Source organism: Sus scrofa, chromosome 2 (assembly GCF_054392235.1).
Source record: "Sus scrofa isolate SSC_HxYL_T2T_F1_AM1 chromosome 2, Sscrofa_HxYL_maternal_Yorkshire_Landrace_v2.0, whole genome shotgun sequence".
Lineage (NCBI taxonomy): Eukaryota > Metazoa > Chordata > Mammalia > Artiodactyla > Suidae > Sus > Sus scrofa.
The window spans coordinates 67,944,680-67,971,574 of record NC_139384.1 but is presented as its reverse complement, the minus strand read 5'-3'; the positions used below and the strand labels follow the sequence as shown (position 1 = coordinate 67,971,574).

The 26,895-nt window shown below is 47.1% G+C and overlaps 1 protein-coding gene across 47 annotated transcripts in view; it reads right to left on the bottom strand.

The window, feature by feature from the left end:
* Positions 1 to 2,814: 2,814 nt before the first annotated feature.
* SUGP2 (SURP and G-patch domain containing 2) overlaps positions 2,815 to 26,895 on the bottom strand; it is a 37,653-nt gene continuing 13,572 nt past the window's right edge. For 4 of the 47 annotated variants that reach the window (XR_014837346.1, XR_014837348.1, XR_014837349.1 and 1 more), the window contains exons 4-13: positions 25,864 to 25,984; positions 18,527 to 18,752; positions 18,265 to 18,454; positions 17,086 to 17,197; positions 12,242 to 12,759; positions 10,396 to 10,457; positions 6,391 to 6,527; positions 5,631 to 5,751; positions 4,984 to 5,077; positions 2,815 to 3,077 (exon numbers count right to left, since the gene is read on the bottom strand). Coding sequence is in view for 19 of the 47 variants with exons in the window: in XM_013991302.3 (XP_013846756.1) it covers positions 5,631 to 5,751; positions 6,391 to 6,527; positions 10,396 to 10,457; positions 12,242 to 12,759; positions 17,086 to 17,197; positions 18,265 to 18,752; positions 25,864 to 25,984 (1,559 nt within the window). In the remaining 28 variants the exon portion in view is untranslated. Of the gene's footprint in view, positions 5,752 to 6,390; positions 6,528 to 8,959; positions 9,073 to 9,488; positions 9,604 to 9,648; positions 10,027 to 10,277; positions 10,458 to 12,241; positions 12,760 to 15,699; positions 17,198 to 18,264; positions 18,753 to 20,869; positions 21,638 to 23,524; positions 23,735 to 24,998; positions 25,985 to 26,895 lie in introns of those variants that run through there. The other 43 variants (XR_014837351.1, XR_014837358.1, XR_014837360.1 and 40 more) reach the window with 17 other exon arrangements.

Genomic DNA, 26,895 nt, shown 5'->3' with positions numbered 1-26,895 from the left:
GCAGGATAAAATGTGCATCGAAGTACAATTTGCATTTTTAAAAAAGGGTTCTATCTAAAATATGCCCATATGTATATATATCAACTACACATAAGGGATCTGAGACCTGGGTGCTGTGGGTTGCGGAAAATTATTTTCCCATAGAACATACTTCTGTTAATTTTTGACCTTACTCAGGCATTACTTATTCACAAACAGTACTTGAAAATTTTACTCACGTGGACAGACTGTCAAGACCTCCAACCACATGAGGAAGTGAGTCTCCAGGCAGCATGCATGGTATGCCTTTGTCTTTTTTTTTTTTTGCCTTTTCTAGGGCCGCTTCCCACGGCATATGGAGGTTCCCAGGCCAGGGGTCCAGTCGGAGCTGTAGCCGCTGGCCTATGCCACAGCCACAGCCATTCAGGATCCAAGCTGCGTCTGCAACCTACACCACAGCTCACGGCAATGCCGGATCCTCAACCCACTGAGCAAGGCCAGGGATCGAACCTGCAACCTCATGGTTCCTAGTCGGATTCATTAACCACTGCACCACGATGGGAACTCCAATGTCTTTTACATGATTTTTTTGTTATTTTTACATGGGAATGGGAAGGAGGGGAAACTTCTGTGCTCTGCTCTGTATCTATCTGGCTTTTGTATTTTTAAAAATCTTTTACAGGAGTTCCTGTCAATGGCTCAGCAGAAGCAGATCTGACTAGTATCCCTGAGGACTCTGGTTTAATCTGTGGCTTGGATCTGACGTGGCTGTGGCTGTGGCATAGGCTGATGCCCACGGCTCTGATTCGATCCCTAGCCTGAGAACCTCCATGTGCTGAGGGTGTGGCCCTAAAAAAAAAGACCAAAAAAAAAAAAAAATCTTTTACAAAGAAAGTGTACTGCTGTTGCTTGAACATGCGTGTTTGCATGTATTATGCACACACGTTACACAGGTCCGTGTGTAGGCACGGCAAAGGCCTGCTTTAACACTGGAGATGAGTTTTGCCGGCAGAACTCTGTCTCTTGAGGTCCTGGGGAATCCAGGCTTCCAGGGTGAGGGGAGGCTAGGGGGAGAAAGGGACAGGCCCTCAAGGCTGAAAATGGCATGTCTGGGTTCCAATTAACTCTAAATGACAAGGCAGCAGAGGAAATTTTACCTTCTGAACTGGAAGAAATCCTTCCCAGGTTGCAGAGGGGAAACTGAGGCCTGAGGTGAAGAGATCTGCCTGAGGTCAAGGTCTGATGGTGTCCTAGTCTGGAGAACTTCACTCCCTGTGTACTGGTCTAAATGACCTTCCCCAGACTTGAGCAATGATAGAGAGGAGCTGGGAAGAGGGTCTCTCAAGAGGGAGGTAGAGATGGGTTCACCACCAGCTTCAACATCTTGTAGGTTCTGAGTGACTTTCTCAGGGAGTGGCACTGAGGCCCATGGGCAGACACCCACTTCAAGGGCTCTCTTGAAGATGATGGCAAATGTGTGAGATTCTTGGTACTGTATTCACAATAGCTCCCATCTTGATCATATGGGTCCCTGTCATTCCTGAGTGTCCTTTGTCACTCCTAAGTATCCTCTGGGACACAGTGAGAAGGGAGGGTCAGGGATTCAACACTAGCTTCCTGTCAACAAAGCCCCCCAAAGCCTCTTAGGCTCCTTGCTTCCCTGGGCATACCACCATGGGGCTCTTGCCCATTGTGCCATGCTCAGGTGGAGGCCCCTGAAGTCCTGTACGTGCCAGGCTTGCCTGTGTGCTCTTTACCCTCCCTCCTCACTGGAAGGACCAAGGGGCTGCTGATGGAAGACTCAGACACAGGCCAGACAACATATGGGAACAGCAGGGAGCTCTGAAGAGGTTCCATAGGCCAGCTCCTCAGTCAGGGAAAAGCCCAGGTGGGTCTTGGTCAACTCTAGCAGCTGGAACCCGGACCCTGAGATTAAGAAAGGCCATGAGGTGGGCAGGTGAATTGTGGGCAGCCCAGATAAAGCTCCCATGTCCAGACAGTCTCTCAAAGGCAGACTCCTGTACTTAGTAACAATCCGCCCGCAACACACAGAACAGGGTACACCCACCCACTGTGCTTGGCCCTGATCACTACCTGCTCTCTGACACCCTCTAGGCTTTTCTGGTGACTTATCAGACCCCCAGCTGTGGCAAGCCAGGCAGAGAGGCCCTGGCAGGCAGAGGGCATGCCTGGGAGGCAGCAGTGTTTACGATCTGGTTCTATGTAGGTCTTACAACATCTACCACTCATTCCATTACCGGTGTGATTTAATTTTTTCTTTTTAGGGCCGTACCTACGCATGTAATTCTGGGCTAGAGGTTGAATTACATCTGCAGCTGCCAGCCTACATCATACCACAGCAACACCAGATCCAAGCTGCATCTGAGACCTATGCTGCAGCTTGCAGCAATGCTGGATCCTTAACCCACTGAGCAAGGCCAGGGATTAAACCCGCATCCTCACAGACACTATCTCTGGTTCTTAACCCACTGAGCCACAATTCGAACTCCTGACCAGTCTGATTTAAAAACACATCAATGGTGGAGTTCCTGTCGTGGCGCAGGGGTTAACGAATCCGACTAGGAACCATGAGGTTGTGGGTTTGATCCCTGGCCTTGCTCAGTGGGTTAAGGATCCAGTGTTGCTATGAGCTGTGGTGTAGGTTGCAGACGCGGCTCGGATCCCACATTGCTGTGGCTCTGGTGTAGGCCGGTGGCTACAGCTCTGATTAGACTCCTAGCCTAGGAATCTCCATATGCCACGGGAATGGCCCTAGAAAAGGCAAAAAGACAAAAAATAAAAAAATTAAAACACATCAATGGAGACCATGGAAAGTTGGGTTTCCTCTACATTTATTTCAACTGCTAAGTGATTAACAACATTCACAACTTCTTAGATTAAAAAAAAAAAAAGAAAAAACCCCCAAAACTTCCATTTTATAACATCACAAATGTCTTCTAGGTTTTACCAAGGACCAAAAATGCTAAAATTCTTTATATGATTTCCAGTGATGGAAACAAGGCAGAGACAGTAAGCACCCAAAGTGGCGAGTTAGCACTTTCCGGATGCCTGTCGTCCTCATGGAAGAGACCCTGGAACTAGAATGACAGAAAAGATACTGTGACTTTGACAAGGCTATGCAACTGCACATCGCGCTCACTCACACGCACACTCCCTGCAGAGTGGCCTTTGCCGGAGAGAGCAAGGGTGGGCACAGATGGCCAGCGTGCTGGTCCCTGGCCGACAGGTGGCACAAAGATGCACCATCACACTCCACCCCAGCTCCCACGCTTTCACTGTCTCAATGCCATCTCTGTAGAAGCATCACCTGAGTGCTTACAGGACTTTCCAGGCTCAGTGAGTAGGTGTTCCCTTTGATGTTTGCCAAAGGCTCATAGTGTCAGCTCAAACAGGACACCCCAGGAGGAGGGGTGGCCGGAGGCTGTGGGAACTGGGAATTCCTCAAGTATTTTACTTATAAATTAAAGCAGAGAAAGCCAAGAATGAGCATACTAAGACAAAGTGAATATGATGATCAGAGCTATGAAAGAAAGAGCCAGAACCCACGTTAGGGGATGCAAGCCTTGCTCAGGGCCAAGAGGTGCTCTATGAAAGGCCTGGGAGACAGAGGCCCTATTTTCAGAGTTCTATCACTTTGCCTGACCTACAGCAAACATGGAAGCCTGCTGGAAGGATCAGAAAAGAAGGTAAACTCCTATAGCTGAGGTTTCCCCAAGCCACACCTCCCCAGCAGGCTGTTTCAATTCTGCTGAGGCACCTCTAGCATGTCCAGGGCTATCAGGATCTGTCAGTTGCCAAAGCAACAAAAGTGACCAGAAGCAAGCAGAGACCTGGGGACTACACCTGACAGGAAGAAAGGTGGCAACAGGTGGGTATGTGAGATGCTGGCTCAGGCCTATGATGCTGTCTCTGCTGGTAAATGTGGACCAGACAGGCAAGATGGATCTAGAAGAGCCTGGGATTACAGCCCAGGAGATCTGCGACTTTGAGAAAGCAAGGATTTCCTAACAGCCAATAAAAGTGGCTGTCAGGGTAACTCACTGCTGTGTCCCCCAAGCTTGTAGTATCAGCAAGATTCCAAGTTTTCCAGATTTTAGCATATATTTAAAACTTCAACACTACTGCTTTATGAGGAAGGGCTGAGAGGTCCCCACAGCCTGCAAATTTCACATGTAGTTGCAAGAAGCAGAGTACGAGAAGCTGGAAGGGGTGGCAATCACATGCCTTGAAATAGCAAACAGCTGCAGAGCCCACCCCAAGAGGATCCTTTCTGCTCTGTACAAAGGCCCTAATAAAACAATTCTTTACACTGCCACACATGCAGAAAATGAAGAGTCTTAAAGAGTTTACACCTCCCACCCCTTTGTAGGAGAGATCCATATGTGGTTTAAAAAAACAAAAATCTGTAGTTTGCTTTGTGGATTCTAAAGAGAGACAAGTAAATTTGGGGAAAGTTTCATCAGTGTAATGATTACTCCCCACTGAATATAGCTGCTGAATACACTGCTGAAATTTCATTAAGTCTTTTGGGATGCATTTAAGAGATGAAATTCCATAACTAACACATTCATTGAATCAAGTATCTCCACTTGTTCAAAGAGCTTCAGCACTCCGACAGGTTATGGTACCAGAGCAGACTTATTACTACTGATTTATATTCCTTATCTAAATTTGAGAAGATATGATCTGTGATTGTTTCAGCATTGAGTTTGCTGACTGATCACTTTTCAAGAGCAACACATCCTGGAACAGGAAAATTGACAGGACTTGGTTCCTGAGCACTTAAAGAGCACCCCCATCTTCTGGGGGAACCAGGGGAGACCTCGAGAAGACTTGCTGCCAAAAGCATTTGGAAGAGGGGGAAAGGCAAAAGCAGACTGGAAATGGTGCGTTCTTTTTTTTAAGAAACAGAAAAGCCAGCAGGTGGAACCTCTGCACCAGAAACTGCAGAGATGTTTGTTTTCATGTACACACCAAACCTACTTGGGCACTGGTTCCAGGGCAGATCCGGGACAGAGTTGGCGTTTTAAGAGTAATTGCTGCTTCAAGCCTTATCTTTCTCACCAATGGTTCTCATCTATTCAGGGAGAGAATGATTTTGTTCAAAACTGAGTTGGAAATTACATGTGGGCAGGGCAACTAAAATGAGAGGAGAAAGATGAGGGTATAGGCCAAAGGGCCTTTGGAAGGAAAAGGATCTGAAGACCCTCAGAAAGGGATGAGGCAGAGTGGCATCCTCTGCACCACCAGCTTCCAGGTCACCCTTACACATGCAAGACACAAGGCCACTCCTGTGGCGGCTTGTTTCCACAAGGTGGCCACGTGCAGTTGCACCTGGGAGCCTGAGTTGAGGCCCCACGGGGGGCTGCATGGGACGGTGCTTGGTGAGCACAGGGCTTGCTCCTTCAGCCAGACCTGGAAGGTGAGAGGTGGGACACATCCGCATTCAAACACTCCTTCTGTTTTCCTCACAGAATTTTCTGGGGGTTTGTGTGTGGGGTGGGGGCGGGTGGTACTTTGGTGTTTGGTTTTTGAGAAGTGGGGCACACCAACTTTTCTGGAGGAAGCTTCTCTGTGTACCAGAATGCCAGTTTAGGCAGAATGCCCCACACACTAGCTCACAAACATACCTATTTGTTGGCCCGTTTGTGTCTGTACATTTGCATCATCCTCTGACGGAACACGTCAAATGTGTCTTCTTTGTGCTCCTGCCCGTCGGCACCCAACCCCTCCCCTTCCGAGGCAGTTCCCCTAAGGAGCAAAATGGAGAGTTAGCCACATCTGAGCCCAGGGCCTGGCCACCAGGAGGCCGAAAACAGCCCAAGCCATCAGAATGGGACAGAGGTATGGGGGACACACAACAGTGACAGCAAGAAAAAGGGAAAGTAAAGACACAATTCACAATGGGGAACAAGGGATACTCACCTGTGCGGGTATGTGGTCCTTCTGAGGAGCATGCTCAGAAGCTAGCCCCTGACTATAGCAGCAAGCCTCCCCAGCAGGTGCTAAGCTCGGTTTTAACTGAAATGCTTGCTGGATGTTAACGGGGCTTAAACTCTGGGCTGTGCTCTATCCTGGCTAGTCTGCCTAAGGGTTTCTGGGAAACGGAAGTGGTTCTTAGCAATAACTACCCAGAATTACCACTTAGCTTTTATGACAATAATGAATGTGGCCAAATGCCAGGGATCGATCATGTCTATGCAAGCATAGCAAGGAGCTGTGCAAACACCCGCATATGTCAATGACCTGCTTTAAGCCATGTTCAACATGAGGGAAACCAAAACCCAGGCTGCAGATCAAAGGACTTTAGGACCAGAATCCCACAGAAAGCCTCATCTCCCCAGGCATAGCTGCCATGCCCACTCCCGGCCCCTGGCGCCTGCCGCGTACACGCTGACGGGCTCCCTGATGCCCTTCCCACAGGAGCCCAGGCCGTGGCCCTCTTTCCAGCCCATCTTCTGCAGCATCTGGAACCCGAGGTTCTTGTCAGTCAGCTTTTGCTGGGCGAAATCCAAGTCCTTGGGTTTCTGAAGAGAGAGAAGAGTGTGGCACATGGGGTGCAGCAAAGCTCTAGGATCGAGGGTCTGCTCAGGACATAATCCAGCACTAACACCTCTTGAGCCTTCTTGACTCCCCAGATCTTTAAGGTCAAGCTGTGGTTGGCAAACTCCCTGGATGGGTTGAGACTTCTAAAGGCTAGAGGTCACCAGCTGGAGGTGCCCCTGCAGAACCAAGCCAGGCCAGCCTCTCCGGCTTTCGTGTGATTACTCCTGTTGCAGTATTAAGACTGTGAATTAAACTTTGTGAGGGGATGGCGGGTCCTGGGATCAAAGGGTCAGTAGGCAGAGCCCAGAGTGGAGACTTGGATAAAGAGGGTGGCCCTGTGATGATGAGAGGGCATATCCCAGGCTGAGGGGAACAGGGCACAGGCCTTGAGGCAGGAAGGGCCCTGGGGTGCAGGCGTCAGAGGGAGGCAGGGCTTAGGTAGGAGAGAGATAGACAGGCAGTTGAGAGAGGCTGTGCAGAAAATCAGCTCAAAGGGTCCTGCTTGTTCAACTCCCACCTCGTGGCCACGCATTGCTTCATTCATTCCATGAGCTTCCAGAACTCTGAGTAGTAACTACATCCTGGAAGCTTCCCTGACTGCCCTCAGGCATTGCTCAGCAAACCTGACCGATCTACCAGTCTGTCTGCCTGCTTCTTCTCAGGTCTGAGCTCTAAGAGCACCCCAAGGGCAGGGACCAGGTTTTACTTGGATCTGGGGTCCATGTCTAGACAGGGCAGACCTCACTGAGAGCTGGAGCAGCTGGTAAGGAGGAGGCTTCTGTGACAGATTTTATGGGTGGAGAGGTAAGAAGCCCTAGAGGAGATCTGGGCTCCAGAGCTGGCTGTGGGAAGACAAACTAAAAGGCTTGGAGGAACTCCCATCATGGCTCAGCGGTAATGAACCCGACTAGTATCCATGAGGATGAGGGTTCAATCCCTGGCCTTGCTTGCTTAGGGGGTTAAGAATTTGGCATTGCCACAAGCTGTGGTGTAGGTTGGCAGCTACAGCTCTGATTCAACTCCTAGCCTGAGAACTTCCATACACGGCAGGTGCGGCCAAAAAATTAAAATAAAATAATAAAAGGCTTGGAGGAAAAAAAGGTCAGGAGGGCCCTAAAAAGATAAAAGACAAAACAAAACAAACAAAAAGGAGTTCCCACCGTGACTCAGTGGTTAACGAACCTGACTAGTATCCATGAAGACAAAGGTTCGATCCCTGGCCTTGCTCAGTGGGTTAAGGATCTGGCGTTGCCGTGAGCTGTGGTGTAGGTCGAAGATGCAGCTCAGATCCCAGTTGCTGTGGCTGTGGTGCAGGCTGGCAACTGTAGCTCTGATTGGACCCCTAGACTGGGAACCTCCATATGCCATGGGTTTGGCCGTTAAAAAAAAAAAAAGTCAAGAGGCCTCTGAAGGAGGAGCCTGCCCAGAGGGGATTTCCACTCATGAATATTCATTAGTACCCACTGTGTGCTGGAACTGGTCAGCGGGCAGCTAGGGGCTCACAGTCCCTGCCACCTGAGCCTGTGTTTCTTTAATTCATTTACTAAACACTGAACACAAGATTGAGAAGGCTCCTTTGTCCTGATCAAGACAGCTGGGGGCAGCGGAAAGGGTCTGAGCAGAGGACAAGTGTAGGAGAGAAGAGGGTGGAGAAGGCAGGGGAAAGGCTGGCCACAGGTCCCCACATGGCAGGCTGGTACCTGCTTCAGGAAAGCTGCTCTGGTGGGACTAATGGGAGCAACAGGAGTCAGCTCAGTTGGACGGATCTTTGTTGAGTGTTCAATTTATGTCTAAGAATGACCCTGCCTCATCTCCTGGGGCTGGAGAAAAGCGGTGCACTGCGCACCACAGGCCAAGCTGAGGTATGGAGGGAGCTGCAGGGGAGGCCTCTTCCTTGCCTGTGGTTACCCCACAGAAAGACCCATGTATGCAGGACTCCAGCTGCACCCCAGGTTAACATTCACTTCATTTTCTCCTCAACGTATCTCCTACCTGCAGGGTAGGTGCAATCTGCTCCCCTTTACGGACAGACAGACAGAACCTCAGGATTCACATGCTAAGATTAGATGGCCAGGCTAAGCCTGAAACAGCTGCCATCTCACCAGGCTGTGGTTTCACCCAGGACATGAGATGGATACGGGTGCTGGCTCAGCTTAAAACCCAGCACACCTGTTAGGAACACAAGCTTTGGTCACAGGAAGGTCCTTGCTCCCAGCTGTAGCTGGGGTCACACTGACACTCCATCTGGCCATTGAGACCAATGCAATGTACTCAGAACAGGTCTGAGCCACCACATGGGCTTTCCTCACCATTGGACATCAGCAGAGACCTCACCTGGTTCCCAGCTAACCTCCTTGAACTCTAAAGACGTGATGTCCCCACATGTACCCCTGGTGACCTTGCCCAGCCTTACCTGCCCCAACACGTGTCAACCCAGCTGTAGGGAGTGCACCCCTGTCTCCTTCCAATGTCCTGCCCCCGCACAGGGGCTCTCCATTTCAGTCAATGGCAGCTCCATTCTCTTAACTGCCCAGACAGACAACCCTAGAGTCACCTTGAGCTCCTGGCTTTCTCTGTTCCACATCCAATCCACCAGCAAGGCCTGCCAATTCCACCTTCACCCCTCCTGATGCCCCCACTCTACCTACACCCCCCCAGGATGCTCTCACCCAACCCCTGCTCATCTAAACCCCCACCCTTGGGGCCTATTCTAGGGGCCTATTCTTGGGGCCCTATTCTATTCTTGGGGCCTATTCTAGGGCCTGTAGATGGATGTCTATGCTGACATCCATCTACAGGCCCTACGTGACTTGGGTCACCTCCCCACCCCTATCACTCCACTCCAAGCACAAAGGGCTCCCTGCTTTCCTGGGGCTTCTCCTAGGCCTCCCTGGTTAAAGGGTACCGCCCCCAACCCAAATTATTCCCCGTCTTTCTTTGACCTGTTCCTCTGCACCGACAGCAAACCCCATGACCTGGTCCTGCACATTTTTGTCCTTGCCAGCCCTGTTCACTGTTGTCTCTAGGTGAGCTGGGCATATAGGAGGTGCTGACCAGCTAAAGAAAACACACACACACACACACACACACACACACAGATTACTAGCCAGATGTGCACTCTTTTAATCACAATTCTAGTTCACTATATCTGAACTTCTCAATGGCTGAGACATTATCTTGTTCATCTCTTCAATCCGTTGTACATATTAGGCCTCGTCCATCCGTTAAATAGACTAATTACTCCCTCCTGTGCTTTGGGCAAAGCAGAATAGTGTTTTGGGAGTTCCCATCGTGGCGCAGTGGTTAACGAATCTGACTAGGAACCATGAGGTTGCGGGTTCGGTCCCTGCCCTCGCTCAGTGGGTTAACGATCCGGCGTTGCCGTGAGCTGTGGTGTAGGTTGCAGACGTGGCTCGGATCCCGCGTTGCTGTGGCTCAGGCCGGTGGCTACAGCTCCGATTCGACCCCTAGCCTGGGAACCTTCATATGCCGCGGGAGCAGCCCAAGAAACAGCAAAAAGACAAAAAAAAAAAAAAAAAAAAAAGAATAGTGTTTTGTTTGGGGTGGTGCCCAAAACATGTAGAAGTTCCTGGGCCAGGGATCCAACCTGCGCCACAGCAGCGACCCAAGCTGCTGCAGTGACAATGCCAGATCCTCAACCTGCTGCACCACAAGAGACCTCCCAGAACAGTTTAAAAAAGTCCCCAAAGAGAAAAGGCTATGTGTTGTGCCTTGTATGTTGACACTTGGCCTGAAACATGACTATAGCTTAGTCACAGGCCACAGTGTCCTTCGAAACTCTGGAAAACTCTGACTATGTCACATGTGAGGATTCACAGCCACACTCACCTTCTTCTTGGACACGGGACGACCCCGAGGCCTGTCATATGCAATTCGAACTGGTTCGTGAACTGAAAGACAAAAAAAAAATGTATATATACAAATTTCTGTGCTTCCCCCAAATTATTCAGAGAGAGGATGAGGGTGCTGCCGTTTTGGGTAACAGCCCCTCTACCAAAAGAAGGTGGCTAGGAGCTGTACCATAGAGGTAGAACACACAGGTTCAACTGAGGGCTGCCTCACTGTGAGAGAGGCTACCCAAGCGTGACTCCGTTTATGATGAAGGACCTGACATGTGGTTCATTTTCCATGACCAAAGCACTACACTTTGCTTCAGCAAATGAACCATTGCCCACAGTGCCCTCCTTGTGTCTCTGTGACTGTTTCAGATAAAGAACTAAAGTCCACACAGAACTTTCTGGTAAAAACAACCAAGCTTCTCATATAGAGCACTAAATGATGTTACTATAATTGTTATTATTGTATTTGACAAAGGGGAGATCAGTGGGTCCAATACTGTTTCATCAACTACCCAAATAACTGAGAGCTTCTAAAATAGAAAGAACTCCACTATTCCTATATGAAAGCCTTATTAACAAGCATTCTGATGTGCTATCACCCTCTGTGATCATTCTGAAGGACATAAGAGTTTGGTAGAACAGTTAGCAATCTATTGCAATGTCAAGGTTTCCAAACATGAACCACAAGAACTGTTTCCTTAGCAGAAAAAGCTATACTGACAACAGTGAGTATGAACGTCATGGTCTTAGCAACATAGAATTCAGTTTCTGTACACACAGTGGAACACTGTTTACCAAAATCGCCTCACATGCAAGTATTGGAGTATCAGCCCCACGCAAGAAACATATCCAAGGCTTGGGTGGATGCACAAACATGGGTGGAGAGCAGGCAGCCCAATAAAAGGCAGCACATGATGTGATTCACCTGACAGTCTAAAAAAGGCAAAACCCCAAGGCCAGAAGATGGTTAATGGCTGCCAGGGCCAGGTAGGAGAGGCGACCACAGAGACACAGAGATATTTCTGCGACAGGCTCTGGCTTGGCCATACTGGGTGATTCATGTCTATACACTTTTGCCAAAACTCCTTGAACTGTCCACTTGAAAAGGGTGTACTTTATTGCTAATAAACTGTACCTCAAGAACCTTGACTCTCTCCATAGGCCAGCAGGAGATGGACTTCCACAGCCATAGCAGGCAAAGAATGGAGAGCAAAGGTCCAACTAACTACTGCCCAATACTGGCCCCATTCCATGTCCTCCCGCCTCACTGTCACTAAGCAGGTATAACTACCCTAGGGGCTTTGCAAGGGCTCAGAAAGCTGGGCACCCCAAAATATCAGGCAGGAAACAGCTGAGATGACCCAGGCCCATTCCTTCCACAGCCAGGACTCCCCTGCAAGAGTCTGAGTAGTAATGGAAAAAAACAAGCAGCATGTGGGGTGCCAGAAACCAAACACAGCATCTCCTTAGAGTGCCAACTTTAGACCAACTGGAAACATCAGTTTCTCAAGAACATTTTGGATTGTGTGAAAAACCAGTAGGACTATTTTAGGTTAAAAAAGCAAGACCAAAGAACCCCATGTTGTGTTGGTCCTGGGGAGAGATTCTGGAAAGTAACATCCAGGTTAGCCAGAGTAATCACAGGCAGAAAGGGTGACAAGGGCCATAGCTGGTCATCTTGCAGCTGAACTTGGGCTGAGGGCCAATAAATTCTTCAAAACATTCAGGCAATGTTTCCACAACTTTCCATGGCCCACACCAAGCACCATGACTCTTCCTCAGGTATTAAACAGAAGACTGTGCTGGGGGCACTGTTTTGTGGGCTAGGTACTCACCTTTGGGCTCCTCGATGAGACATAGCCTCTTGGGAGCAGGAATCATGCCAACCTTCAATGACTTGCTGCTGACCCTCTTCCGGGGGAAGCAGGCCCCTGAGGAGGCCTGTGACAGGGCAGGTGTACCAACTGAGCCGTCCTCAGCCACCTCACTCAGGAGACCATCAGCGGGGGAGCTGCCCTCAGAGCCCTCAGACTTGGTGGACTCTCCTGCCAGTCTGGAGGCCCCTCCTGGAGTGGGGGCCTCCTCATCTCCCTCCTCGTCTTCCTCCTCCTCCTCGTCCTCCTCGTCCTCCTCAGGTATCACTTCTGGGCTCTCTAGCTCCGCTTCATGCTGAGGGGGCTCATCCTCAAACTCTCCTTCCCCTTCCATGGGCTCCAGAGGGCTCTCCTGAGAATCGGCACTCTCGCTGGCACGTAGGTTCAGTGGAGATGATGTAAAGCAAATAGATGGGCACAGTTCAAATACTTTCTTTCGATAGAATTTGAAAGCTGAACTATTTTGGTCATGTAGAAACCTGGGATAAAGATGAAATACAATGGTAACCAGAAGGTTCTCTAAACATTCCAATTTGCTGAAACTGTCCAAACAGACCTGAAAAAGCTGGAGGTGGGACAAAAATGCAAATTCATGACCTCTTTCTACCAGCTATGGTTGATGGTCTGCTTTGCCATGAGATACAAAGTTAAGGAGAATTAGTAATTTAACAAAGGAGCCAGAACATAAGAGGCCTAACTGCTCTTAAGAGGAGGGAGTTGGAGAAACAAGGTACGCAGGTACAAGGGAACATGCCAGAACAAGCTCTAACGCTGCAGGAGATCTGACCTGGGCCCTACCTCATCTCTTTCTAATTACATCACCGGTCACTCTGGGTCTGCATGTGCTCACTGTGACTCTTTGGTTCCTCCCTCCCTCTAGCTATGAGATAAAGGAAGGTGTGTCACCCGTAGCACTTCCTGCCTCATATCTTGCAGCAAAGTTGCGTGAATGTGGTGGCAATAAGGCATCTCTGCACCTTGGAGGCAATGGTCCAAGCCACAGCTTAGAGCTGCAGCTGGTGTAAGAAACTAAAAACACACAAAATACACTCGGGCCAAAGGAACGACAGCCCTTGTTCTTGGATAAGCCCACTCCACCTCATAATAATGTCAATTCTCTTCTACTTAACATATTAATGTACAAAAGTATCCCAGTAAAGGCACCATTTTTTTTTTTCTGGAACTGAACATGATTCTTAAGCTCATATAGAAACATAAACATCCAAGAATATCTAGGAAACACCTCAACAAGATCACCAAGCGGTTCAGCTCCATCAGCTATTAAAAGGCATGTGAAGCCTGTATAGTAAAAACAGTATGGTACTGGTCTATGGACAGACAGACCAAGAAAGGCCAGAAACACAGTATCTGACAGAGGTGGCCTCTCAAACCTCAGTAAAAAAGAAACATCTTTTCAACTGAATGGTGTTGGGACAACTAGGCACCTTTTTAGAAAAATATTTAAATTGGAATTATGCAGTACTCTCTGCTCCTGAATAATCAACCCCACAAAGATGAGAGATCTAAATGTAAAAATCAAGCCACACAAGTTGTAGAAGAAAATACATAATGCCTTTGGGTGTGGGGAGGTTCCTTCTAACTACAACTGAGTATGCAGGTGAAATAATAGAAAAAAAAAAAAAAAAACAAGAAATTTGACTACATAAAACATTCCTGAGAGTTCCCTTGTGGCAGAGTGGGTTAAGGGTCCAGTGTTGTCAATGCATCCATCAGCTGGGGTTGCTGCTGTGGTGCAGGTTCAGTCCTTGACCTGGGAACTTCCATATGCAATGGGCACAACCAAAAAAACAATCTAAGAATTTTTTTTTTTAATTTCTGTATTGCAGAACATTACATAAGCAAGTGAAAGATAAATATCCCACTAAGAAATAAACAGGTACAATTATATCACCCCTAAAAGCTTTTAGATACTGAGAAAGAATAAATCAAAAAAAGTCCAATCAAGAAAAGGGCAAAGAGGAGTTCCCGTCATGGCTCAGTGGCTAACAAATCCGACTAGTAACCATGAGGTTGCAGGTTCAATCCCTGACCTTGATCAGTGGGTTAAAGATCTGGCGTTGCCGTGAGCTGTGGTATAGGTTGCAGACGAGGCTCGGATCCCGCATTGTGGCTGTGGCTGTGGCATAGGCTGGCAGCTACAGATTCGATTTGACCCATAGCTTGGGAATCTCCATGTGCTGCGGGAGCAAAAAGACAAAAAAAAAAAAAAAAGAAAAAAGAAAAAGAAAAGGACAAAGATTAAGAACTTCTCCCCTCGAAAAGACACTGCTAGAATGAGAAAATAAGTCACAGACTGTGAGAAAATATCAACAAATTACATGTCTGATAAAGGACTTGTATTAAGAATATACAATGAACTCTCAAAATTCATTAATAAGTAAATAAACAACAATGAAAAAATGGGCCAACGATCCAAACACTAAAGAAAGACACAAGCATGTGCAAAAATGCTCAGCACCATTTCTCCTCAGAGAAACACAAATGAGAACACAGTGCAACACCCCTCCCCAACATTCCCCGACACTAACATGAAGAAGACTGACACTATCAAGTGCTGGTAAGGATGGGAGGAACCAGAACTCTCTTCCAAGATGCTGGAAATGCAAAACAGTGCCGCCACCTGGAAAGACAGTTTGGCAGTTTCTTCAAAAGTTAAACATGGACCCACCATGTGAGGCCTCCCTGCCTCAGTATTTTACTAAAGAGAAGTAGAAAGACCTTGTACACAATTGCTCATAGTAGCTTTATCTGTAATTGTCCCAGACCAGAAACATCTCACTGCCATCAACAGCTGAATGGGTAAATAACTGTGGTCCAGTCATACACTGCAATACACTCAGTAGTAAAGAGGAATGAACTATGGACACACATAACATGGCTGAATCCAAATAATTATCTGGAGTAAAAAGCCAGAAAGAAGGAGAAAACAAACAACACTTACACAAAATTATAGAAAATGCAAACTATTTACAGTGAGAGAGCATTGGTTAGCAGCTGCCTGCAGGGAAGGATGACAAAGAGCACAAAGAAACTTTTGGCTCATGGATGTTCATCATCTTGGTGGTGATGGTTGCATGAGTGTAAACATGCATTCAAATGTATTACACAAAATACGTGCAGTTATGGCATGGCAATTTACCTCAACAAAACTTTTTTTTTTAAGAGGACAATACTATTTGTTTGTTCATTTTTAAAATGGGTGGGAGTTCCCATCGTGGTGCAGTGGAAACGAATCCGACTAGGAACCATGAGGTTGCAGGATCGATCCCTGCCCTCACTCAGTGGGTTAAGACTCCAGCATTGCCGTGAGCTGTGGTATAGGTCGAAGACACAGCTCGGATCCGGCATTGCTGTGGCTGTGGTAGATATAGCTCCAATTAGACCCCTAGCTTGGGAACCTCCATATGCTGCGGGTGTGGCCCTAAAAAGACAAAAGACAAAAAATAAAAAACAAAAAAAATAAAGAAATAAAAATAAAAAGGGCAAATGGAGTTCCTTTGTGGCTCAGGGGTTAAGAATCTGGTATTGTCACTGCTGTAGCGCAGGTTCAATCTGTGGCCTGGCCCCAGAATTTCACATGCCACAGGCTTGGACAAAAAAAAAAAAAAAAAAAAGGCAAATGACAGAAATTGGCACAACACTGTAAAGCAACTACATTCTAATAAAAAATAAATTTTAAAAAAAGGGCAAGTGATATGAACGGCTTACAGAAATGTATTCAGAGGGCACAAGTTTACAAAAAGGCTTTGCTTTCACTGAGAAAATTAGAAATTTCTCACCAATCCCACTGGCTCAAAGGCATGCCAAAAGTTGGGGAGTGAGACAAGCATTCATGACACTCCTAGGAGAGTGGCCCTCAGGGAGGGGAATCTACACTATCGAAAAAGGTCCCAAACAAGAAAGACCAGGAACAGTGTCCCCTCCTCAGACTCATGAGCGCTTAGTCACTACTGAGTCCCAGAAGTTCTCCAGGAAATGTAAAAATTTTAACCATATCCTTAAACAAACTAAGGCACAACTCTCTAGCACTTTGGGAGTGGGGCAAAGGTCCAGGCAGCACACAATCCACGCAGCACGGGAACCCCACCCACTCCAAGGGGAGCCCAGGAGGGTTATGGCTCAGTACCAGGAACACATGGCCCTCAGGCAGCCTCTCCCTAAAGAAGAACTCACTTCCCTCAGGCAGAGTAGGATCCTGGTTCTGTCACCTTTGGGCTCTCTAGAGTTGAATGGCCACCCCAGATGAGGAATGAAGAGAATAATGGCACCCCCCCTCCTGGCACAGGGTGCCAGGTCACCACTGCATGGAAATGCTTGTTGCTCACACCAGGACCATGACTCATCCATCCATCCATCATGCCACATGAGCAGCACAATGCCCAGAGCAGCCAGCAAGACTAAAGACAGTTCCCCACTCCTCCTCAGACTCACAGGCGAGGACATACCCTCCTCTTTGCCGCTGCAAAGGTTCTGGGGATCCTATCAGCCCCTCTGCCAGGGTGTTCTCTCCCTCTTTCCCTGGCCAATGTCCATTGACCCTTTGGAACCTGTTTAAATTTCCCTCCAGGGAAGGCTTTTCCCTAATGCCCCAGATGAGGGCAGGTCTCCCAGCAACCCAAAACAGATGCTTCTCCCTAACAGCCCTGAGCTCAGTGGAAGTAAAGTCATGATTTATATCAGGACGCCCTCCAGGGCACGAGGCCATCTGCAGGCAGCCCTACGGGCTCTCAAAGACATTCATAGGGTGAACATAATCAAATCAAATGGGTGTAGTGGGTACATACCACAGGTCAGGGTTGTCAGTGCTATTTTCTATGCTGAATTGTTCAATCTCTGGTCCCACCTGAGCAACAAATTTGGCCAGTTTCTCTGCAGTCTCCATGGTCTTCGTGTCAACTACAAAAAAACCCAAAAACGACTGTCATGCATTGGTTCTGAGCTGCCAGTTCCCATGGTAAGGTTGCAGAGACTGATTACAAAGACAGTCCTTCATTGTAGCCTTGCCCTTTGCCATATGACTCTGCACCTCTGTCCAGCAGAGATGGACTCTTTTCTCCCCTTGAATTGGGGCTGGCCCTGGGACTCTTGCTGGTTGAGAAGGTGACAGAAACAAGAAGCCTGAGCCTCAGAGGCCTCAAGCACCTCCTCTGCCTCTCCTGGATGCCCAAACTCAACCATCCGGTGAACAAACACAGTCTGACTGCTGGGGGGTGACAGGCATGTAGTCCAGTCATCCCCATCACTTCAGCTAATAGTCCCAGACAACTTGCCACTGCCTATAGACACATTTGCAGGTCTAGCCTAGCCCAGTTCTCTCAAAGCCAACACTGGATGCCTCGTTTGAAGCTACAATTTGGAGCACCTTGTTATATAACAATAGCTAGAGAAACACAGCCGTTGCATGGATTTTTTTTTCCCCCTCTCCATTCCCAGGACTAGTGCTAAATGAGAATCACTGGCCAGAGGGCAGGCCTGGTGTGGAAGGAGAAGGTAATGGCTGGGAGAAACAAAAGAAGAAACTGAGGGTCGACTAACCCTAAGTAAGAGACCTTGGCAGGAAAAGAGGCAGCAGAATAAGAACAAGGGCATCCCTACGGAATGTTCTTAAGGAAGCAGTAAGAACAGAAAGAAACAGATCAAGGAGTTCAAAGGCCCAAGCATGGGCACATGGCACACCCTACTGGCCAGCAGGAAGATCTTGAAGGGAAGCAGAGTTGCTGGCAGCACTTCGTGTCAGCTCCACACTCAGGACAGGGGGAAGGGTGCAGCACGCCTCTAGGGCTGGCCCCTCAAGGAAGCAAGAGGAGAGAGTGTGCCTCTGTGTGTGCACCATCTTGGCCAGGTCCCTTTCCTTACTGCCTGCTGCCCAACCCATTAAAGCCACCCATCTCTGCAGAGACCCCTGGAGATCAACCAGAGTTGGGACTGGGGCTCAGAGGAGAGGGACAGGCGTAAGCACTCACCATCGGAAGACGGGCAGGGAGAGGAGCTCTGAGGGGCTTCAGGGACATCTACACCTGCTGGCTTGGGGGATGGGCCTGAGGCTTCTGGGCTGGGGTCCTGAGGAGAGGGTCCGGCTGGATCTGGCAGGCAGTCCTTGGCAGCAGCATTTCCATCTGGCTGGGGCAGCTTTCCCTGCAAGGAGCCTGGAGCCTGACGGCCATGGTGTTTCAGCCTGGTGCCTGAGGAGAGGAGGGTCTGGGTCCCAGTGGTTGCTTTCCTCACCTTCCAGCCCCGGAGCCCTTGAGCTCGAAGCAGCCCCCGTCGCCGTCCCGGGAGGAGCCTCTTCTTGAGGCTCCGGACTGCCCGGGCATATAGCATGGCCCGGACTGCACACTCTGCTGCCATTGGCTTCTGATCTGCTCCTGGCATGGTCTGGCTCATCCGCTGCATTTCAGCCAGCTTCAGCTTGTAATATTTGTACTCCAAACTACTATCATCAGACAAAAACCTATGTAACAAAACAGGCACAGCAAGACATTTGTGAATACACCAGCATGACCAAATTATTGCTATAAATACACGTGTGCAACTCCTTTCTACCTGGTGGCCTCCCTGCTGTCAGAGAGGCTCTGTCCAGCTCCACCCACCAAGGACCCAGAACTGGACCCTGGTCATCTGCCCCTGCTCAGAGTGACCATAGGGTGACCAGGAACTTTTATGGAGCACTGGTTGATTCTTGCTCAATTTCCATCAGCAGCAGCCAAGAAAAAGCTCACAGCTCCTGGTGGTCGTACAATACAAACCAGTCACCCTGGAACCATGGAAACAGTCCAATGCCAGGGAGCGGCATGTGTTGCTCCTGGACCACTTTCAGGAGGTGCTGCTCTTCAAGTGGAGGACACTCAGTGACATTTTAACTGCATTGAGGCCAGTGTGCGACTGCTGTGAAATCACGTGCCAGAATCACAAAAAGAACAGTACAGAAAAGAGGAGTTACAGGAAGAGATCCATAATACTGCCAGTGGAGAGCAAGCTCTAAGAATACCAACATCAGGGAGTTCCCGTCGTGGCGCAGTGGTTAACGAATCCGACTAGGAACCATGAGGTTGCGGGTTCGATCCCTGCCCTTGCTCAGTGGGTTAACGATCCGGCGTTGCCGTGAGCTGCGGTGTAGGTTGCAGACATGGCTCGGATCGCTGTGGCTCTGGCGTAGGCCGGTGGCCACAGCTCCGATTCAACCCCTAGCCTGGGAACCTCCATATGCCGCGGGAGCGGCCCAAAGAAATAGCAAAAAGACAAAAAAAAAAAAAAAAAAAGAATACCAACATCAATACGTACCATATGAAACTGCTTCGTGTATATAACATTCATGAATATTTGCTTTTTTCGCATAGGTTAAAAGATTAGAAAGCAAACTTAAGAACTAGCTCTGAGGAATGGGTTAAAAAGGAGAATGGAGAGAGACTTCTACACATTTGCTCTGTTGACCATTTCATTAGCACTTTCTTTCATCTCTATAAACCCTTCCCTTCTAGTCTCTGGGATTTTGGTGGGTTTTTTGTTTATTTTTTTGTTTTTTGCTTTTTAGGGCTGTACTCACGGCATATGGAGGTTCCCAGGCTAGGGGTCGAATCAGAGCTGTAGCCGCTGGCCTTTGCCACAGCCACAGCAACACGGCATCCAAGCCATGTCTGTGACCTACACCACAGCTCATGGCAACACTGGGTCCTTAACCCACTGAGCGAGGCCAGAGCACCCATATTTGTCAAATTTCCCTTATGTGGGAACCCTTGCTTGTTAGGGTGCAATCTTGCAGGATACTGCTGTTGTCCACAACAGCATTTAGGGCAGCAGAGGAGCCAGCATGCAGCCTGTTTCCTCAGATCCAGCCAGACCTTGACTGTGCAGAGAGCATCAACAGGAGCTTCAAACGGAGCTGCCCCCATCATGCAGTGCTGCCAACATCTTGTGCACTGCTACCTCATGTCCAATCAGCTTCTGTCATTGGTAATTAGGAACTTCATCTAATATGTGATCTTACCATCAGGCAATCCAAAAGCCGCATGAAATATTGCCGTACTTACCAAACAGTACTCACTCTAACACAAACTGAAAGTGAACATTCACAAAAACCTTCTAAATGAGGTCATGGAGAAAATTACAGTACATCTCAGGAAAGGAAGATCAGGTGAGCCACATTATGTAATGCATAAAAGTTGAAAGCAGCAACACCAAAATAAAACAGGCTTCTAGGAGTTCCTGTTGTGGCTCAGCAGTTAACGAACCAGACTAGCATCCATGAGGACATGGGTTTGATCCCTGGCCTTGAAAATGCTTTGAATACTGCCTGGCATTCATTAAGTGGTCAACAAATATTAACACAGCATCTCTGCTAATACCCATTTACTGCGTGCTAAGTTTCCCATACCTTTTTTGGATGACATCTATCTACTTCAGAGAATTATAGTCAAGTCTCCTAGCATGATAAGGATTTATCTTATCCCCCTTTTATTTCTAAACCTTGTTTAGGTAGCTCATAGCTGCACGGTTCCAGCAGTAAGATTCCCAGCTGTTGTAGCTCCATGACTTTCCCTTGTTAGTAACTTTTTTTTTCCGTCTGAATTCTTTTCTGTTTAGTCTTAAGTAACATTTCCATACCTCCTTTCTTTCTGGTAGCATTTGCTCGGTATGCAATCTTCCATCTTCGTTTTCCATTTCCTGTGTTGTTTTTTTTTTTTGTTTTGTTTTTGTTTTTGTCTTTTTGCCTTTTCTACGGCCGCTCCCGCGGCATATGGAGGTTCCCAGGATAGGGGTCTAATCGGAGCTGTAGCCGCCGGCCTACACCAGAGCCATAGCAACACCAGATCCAAGCTGCATCCACGACCTACACACAGCTCACGGCAACACTGGATCCTTAACCCACTGAGCAAGGCCAGGGATTGAACCTGCAACCTCATGGTTCCTAGTTGGATTTGTTAACCACTGCACCATGACGGGAACTCCTTCCATTTCCCGTGTTTTAAGTGACTCTGAGAGGAAGCAAAACCTGGTGCTTTTAAACCCCAGCGTCAGGCTAGTAAAGGTAGCGGCAACCTATGGAAACATGGATTCCTAATAAGTTGAATGTATTCAAACTCTTGTTTTGCATCTGCTCTTTCCTCTTCATTTTTTTGTTCTTGTTTTTCTTCTCTTTCCTTTTTTCAGTTTTAGGGCCGCACCTGTGGCATATGGAAGTTCTCAGGCTAGAGGTCGAATTGGAGCTGCAGCTGCTGGACTATGCCACAGAAAAGTAGGCTCTGAGCTGCATCTACAATCTACACCACAGCTCACTGAAATGTCAGATCCTTAACCCACTGAGCAAGGTCAGGGATCAAACTGGCATCCTCATAGATACTAGTCAGGTTCTTAACCCACTGAGCCACAATGGGAACTCCTCTTTCTTTTTTATCATTGGACTGAATTATTTTCTTTTTTCTTTCCTCTCCCCTTTATAGTAGCATGGAAGTTATAAATCCTATTTCTATGCTTTTAGTGGGAATAAGCATTAAAGCTCTTATTCTCTGTCACTGTCCAGAGTTACTCACTAGCTACATAGCCTTATTATAAATAAGACAAGAGCCCTAACATCCACTTCCCTCCTTCCCCTTGCATGTTTATTAAAAAAATTTTTTTCTTCGCTGCGCCCATGGCATATGGAAGTTCTTGGGCCAGGGATCAAACCTGAACCACGTCAGTGGCGATGCTGGATGCTTAGCCTGCTGAACCACCAGGGAACTCCACTCCCTTGCATGTGTAGATAACGTGAGATTTTAGTTTTTCCCCGAAGCATCAATTAGACTTTTTGTTCATTTTGAGGCCTTTGGACAATCCTGCTAAAGGTTAAACTAGAGAGATTCTTGGCCACCTACTTCTTCCCAAGTCTCTCAACATGTGGACATGGCAGACTATCCCTGGAGAGCATAATCCAGAAAAGGTAAGTGCCATCCCACTCCCAGGAGACAATTTAGAAGCTGGGAGAAAACAACGCACGACATGTTGAACTGTTGGGATCATTCTATAAGCTTGTTCCTCTGCAACCTCTTTTGTAGAAAGCAAAGGAAGTCGGGAGTTCCCATCATGGTGCAGTGGAAACGAATCTGATTAGGAACCATGAGGTGGCAGGTTCAATCCCTGGCCTCGCTCAGTGGGTTAAGAATCCGGCACTGCCGTGAGCTGTGGTGTAGGTCACGGACATGGTTTGGATCTGGTGTTGCTGTCACTGTGGCGTAGGCTGGCAGCTGTAGCTTTGATTAGACTCCTAGCCTGGGAACCTCCATATGCCATGGGTGCGGCCCTAAAAATAAGACAAAAAAAAAAGCAAAGGAAGTCTACCTTTCAATCCTTCAAATGAGGAAGTGTCTGTCTGTATTACTGATATTTTAGTGCACCAGAAGGGGTAGGCCACCTTGGGAAAAAGCAGTGGCCAGTTCCGTCCACAAGGCTTGGCTGTGAGGTTGTGAACAAACTTGTGTTTACCCTTCCCCATGAAGAGAGGGAGTCTCAAATCTCTGCTAGACCCCAGCAGGTACAGATAATGGAAACCCTCCCTATCTGCTTTCTAAGAACTGAACCTTTCACTTACTAATAAAAAGAACACATTATTGTGTTAAGACCTAGCAAAAAGAGCATCCTCTGATCAATGACTAAGAAATCCTCAAACACTGGGGAGGAAAGTGAGCAAAATTCCCATCTATCTTCATACGTACAACAGTAATACTGTACAACTGATAATGAAGAAAGAACAATACAGGAAATCAACTTACTCCAAATATAAAGTAAAAATTACTTTTTTAAAGTAATTAAAATAAAAAAAAACAAGGAGTTCCCGTTGTGGTTCAGTGGTTAATGAACCAGACTGGTAACCATGAGGTTGCAGGTTCGATCCCTGCCCTTGCCCAGTGGGTTAAGGATCCAGCGTTGCCGTGAGCTGAGGTGTAGGTCAAAGATGCAGCTCAGATCCCGAGTTGTTGTGGCTGTGGCGTCGGTTGGCGGCTACAGCTCCGATTCGACTCCCAGCCTGGGAACCTCCATATGCCGCGGGTGTGGCCCTAAAAGGACAAAAAGACAAAACAAAAACAAAAACAAAAACGAGCAACACAGGCATATTATCTCTAGAGATACAGAGGTAAATGTTAAGAGTAGTTTAAAGAACTAAAAGTGACTACCTCCAAGGAGTGGAACTAAAAAGTGACTGCATGAGACTGGATCATGGCAGAAACATTTTGCCTTTAGTTCAACTGATTTATTTTCTTACTTTTTTTTTTTTGTAAATTACAAATAAGTACTCCTTTTTTTTTTTTTTTTTTTTTTTTTTTTTTTTCCCCATTTAGGGCCAAACCTGCCACATATGAAAGTTCCCAGGTTAGGGGTTGAGTCGGAGCTGCAGCTCCAGACCTACCCCACAGTCACAGCAATAACAGATCTGAGCTGCATCTGCGGCCTATGCCGCAGCTTGTGGCAATGCCAAATCCTTAACCCACTGATCAAGGCCAGGGATGGAACCCACATCCTCATGAATACTAGTCGGGTTCTTAACCTGCTGAGCCATAATGCGAACTCCCATACAAGTCCAACTTTGAATTAAGTATTCAAACATATGTACCAAAACACTAAGTCTACTAGTTTTTTTAAAAGCACTTTTTTTTTGGTATCACCCTATCCTTATAGTCTCTGGGCAATTCCTTCTAAAGGAACTCACAGGTGATCAAGTCTCCAAGTCTAGGAACCTAATCTGTCTTCATCCAGGTCTATTCTATTGACCAACCACTGAGGTTTTTATTTTAACAATTACATTTTTCATTTCCAAGATCTTAATTGGTCTTTTTGCCTTTTCTAAGGCTGCTCCTGTGGCAAGTGGAGGTTCCCAGGCTAGGGGTCTAATCGGAGCTGTAGCTGCCAGCCTACACCAGAGCTATAGCAACTCGGGATCTAAGCCGTGTCTGTGACCTACACCACAGCTCACGGCAATGCCGGATCCTTAACCCACTGAGCAAGGCCAGGGATCGAACCCGCAACTTCATGGTTCCTAGTCAGATTCGTTAACCACTGAGCCACGACGGGAACTCCTGGCCTGGGAACTTCTATATGCTGCAGTTGTGGCCATAAAAAGCAAACAAACAAACAAACAAAAGCAAATACACAAAGTATAAACTTTTCTATTTCTAGCAATCTAATCTAGAGATAATCCTAAACACATGCCAAAAATGTGATTCATTAAGCAATTCACAGAAAAAAATTAAAAATAGTATACAATCAAAAACATTCTAGGAGTTCCTGCTATGGCACAATGGGTTAAGAATCCTACTGCCAAGACTTGGGCTTCTGCAGAGACAGAGGTTCAATCCTTAGTCCAGCACAGTGGGTTAAAGGATCCACTGCTGCTACAGCTGTGTTGTAGGTTACAACTGTGGCTCAGACTCAATACCTGGCCTGGGAACTTCATATGCCACAGGTGGGGGCATTAAAAAAAAAAAAAAAAAACTCTAAAAATCCAACAAGAGGGAGTTTCTTGGTGGCTCAGCAGGTTAAGGGTTAAGGATCCAGAGTTGTCACTTCTATGGCTCATGATGCTGCTGTGGCACGGGTTTGATTCCTGACCAGTGAACTTTGGTATGCCTTGGGCGGAGCCAGGAAAAAAAAAAAAAATCTAACAAGAGAGGAATAGCTAGGCGTTCCTGTTATGGCTCAGTAGGTTAAGAACTTGACTAGTATCCACAAGGACTCAGGTTCGATCTCCAGCCTCCCTCAGTGGGTTGAGGATCCAGCGATGCCACAAGCTGCGGCATAGGTCAAAGATGCAGCTTGGATCCAGTGTTGCTGTGGCATCGGCCAGCAGCTGCAGCTCCAATATGACCCATAGCCTGGGAACTTCCTTATGGCTGCCAGTGAAGCCATAAAAAGAAAAAAAGATAGAATGGCTAAACAAAATGACCACCTACTCTATGGACCAGTAAATGCAGCCATCTGAAATGTTTACAGAGAAGGATATGAGCATTTTCCTGTGTTATTTAAAAGGAATAGGGCATATTATATCACAGGATAATCACAACTATCATTAAAAACCAAACAGCCTTTCATGAGCAGAAAGACCAGAAGCAAATGCCCCAAAATGTCAGTGGACGTCAGCAGGCACACAGGTGGCTTCTCCCACCTTTTGTTCTTTATCTTCTCTAATAAGCAAGTTCTGTATTTATGGTGAAAACCTTAATTTTAAAAAGCTGTTCAAGTGAAGAGGCAGTAAGGCAAAAGGAAAAGACAGTTTAACAAACAGTAGCCATCAGTCACAAATAATTTCTGTGACATACTCATCTTATACTCTCTTTGCATATGCACCTCTCACCTCATCCTCAAACTAACACAGCAGGGCCAAGGAGCTCCATGTCTGGATGAGAGAAGGCCACATGGCAGGTAAGCAGGAGGATTAAACCCATGTGAACTTGTCCACCCTCATGCTCTTCCCATTGACAGCAAAGCTCAAAACAAGCATCTTACCCTCTGCTCTGGACACCATCAGAGCAACAAAAACACTGCCATGTGCTTTTTATAGGAGGGATTCTAAAGAGCAACATTTAAAGACTTACCAGTAAGCAGGGTCCTCCTTGAGAAGAGCTCTCTCTTTGGGAGACAGGCTGCCTCCGACTACACGTGAGACCAGCTGGTCAATGATGTCCACCACTTTGTGATCTGCTCGCTGGGGGACCTCTGGAACACACAGAAGGGCTTTCTGAGAAACACACTGGACCACATGGGGCCTAGAAGACCAGGACAGAATTGAGGGCTTAGGATGGAACCTAAGCAGGCACCAGCAACGGAAATCCTCATTCACTAGAGACCAACATTGAAAATGTTAACATAACAGCATTTCTGTTATTCTAGAAACCAATATGCAAAACATCCTCCCAAAAGCTATAACAGCATAATCGCTAAAAAACAGTTACAAACTTATAATGACTGTACAGAGAAATGCATGTACATATTCCATAAGAGGAAATGGTAAATAGCAATTCCATAACACTTTTTGCATATAACTTAACTTGAATGTTCACAATATTAAGGGAAAATAGAAAGACATAAAATGTATCTAGGTATAAAATATGTAAAAGTATATCTAGACTCCCAACATGAAAAAAGGAAGAAAAGATGCATACACAAAGAAAAAAAAGATAAGAAATATGCCAAAAAAAAAAAAAAAAGAAAAAGAAAAAGAAAAAAGGAAATACACCAGAAAGTTAACAGAGGTTATCTATGGGTGGTAGGTTTATCAGAGAATTCTTTTTTTTCTTGATTTTTAGAGCTGCACCTGCGGCATATGGAGGTTCCCAGGCTAGGGGTTGAATCGGAGCTATAGCTGCAGGCCTACACTACAGCCACAGCAACACCAGAGCCAAGTCGCGTCTGCGACCTACACCACAGCTCATGGCAATGCCGGATCCTCAACCCACCAAATGAGGCCAGGGATGGAACCCACAACCTCATGGTTACTAGTCAGATTTGTTTCCACTGCACCACAATGGGACCTTCGAGATTTCATTTTTTATGTGCTTTTTCTATAAAAAATAAACACACATTTTGTAATCAGAAAACATATAAATTAACAAAGAAAAAATTTCCAA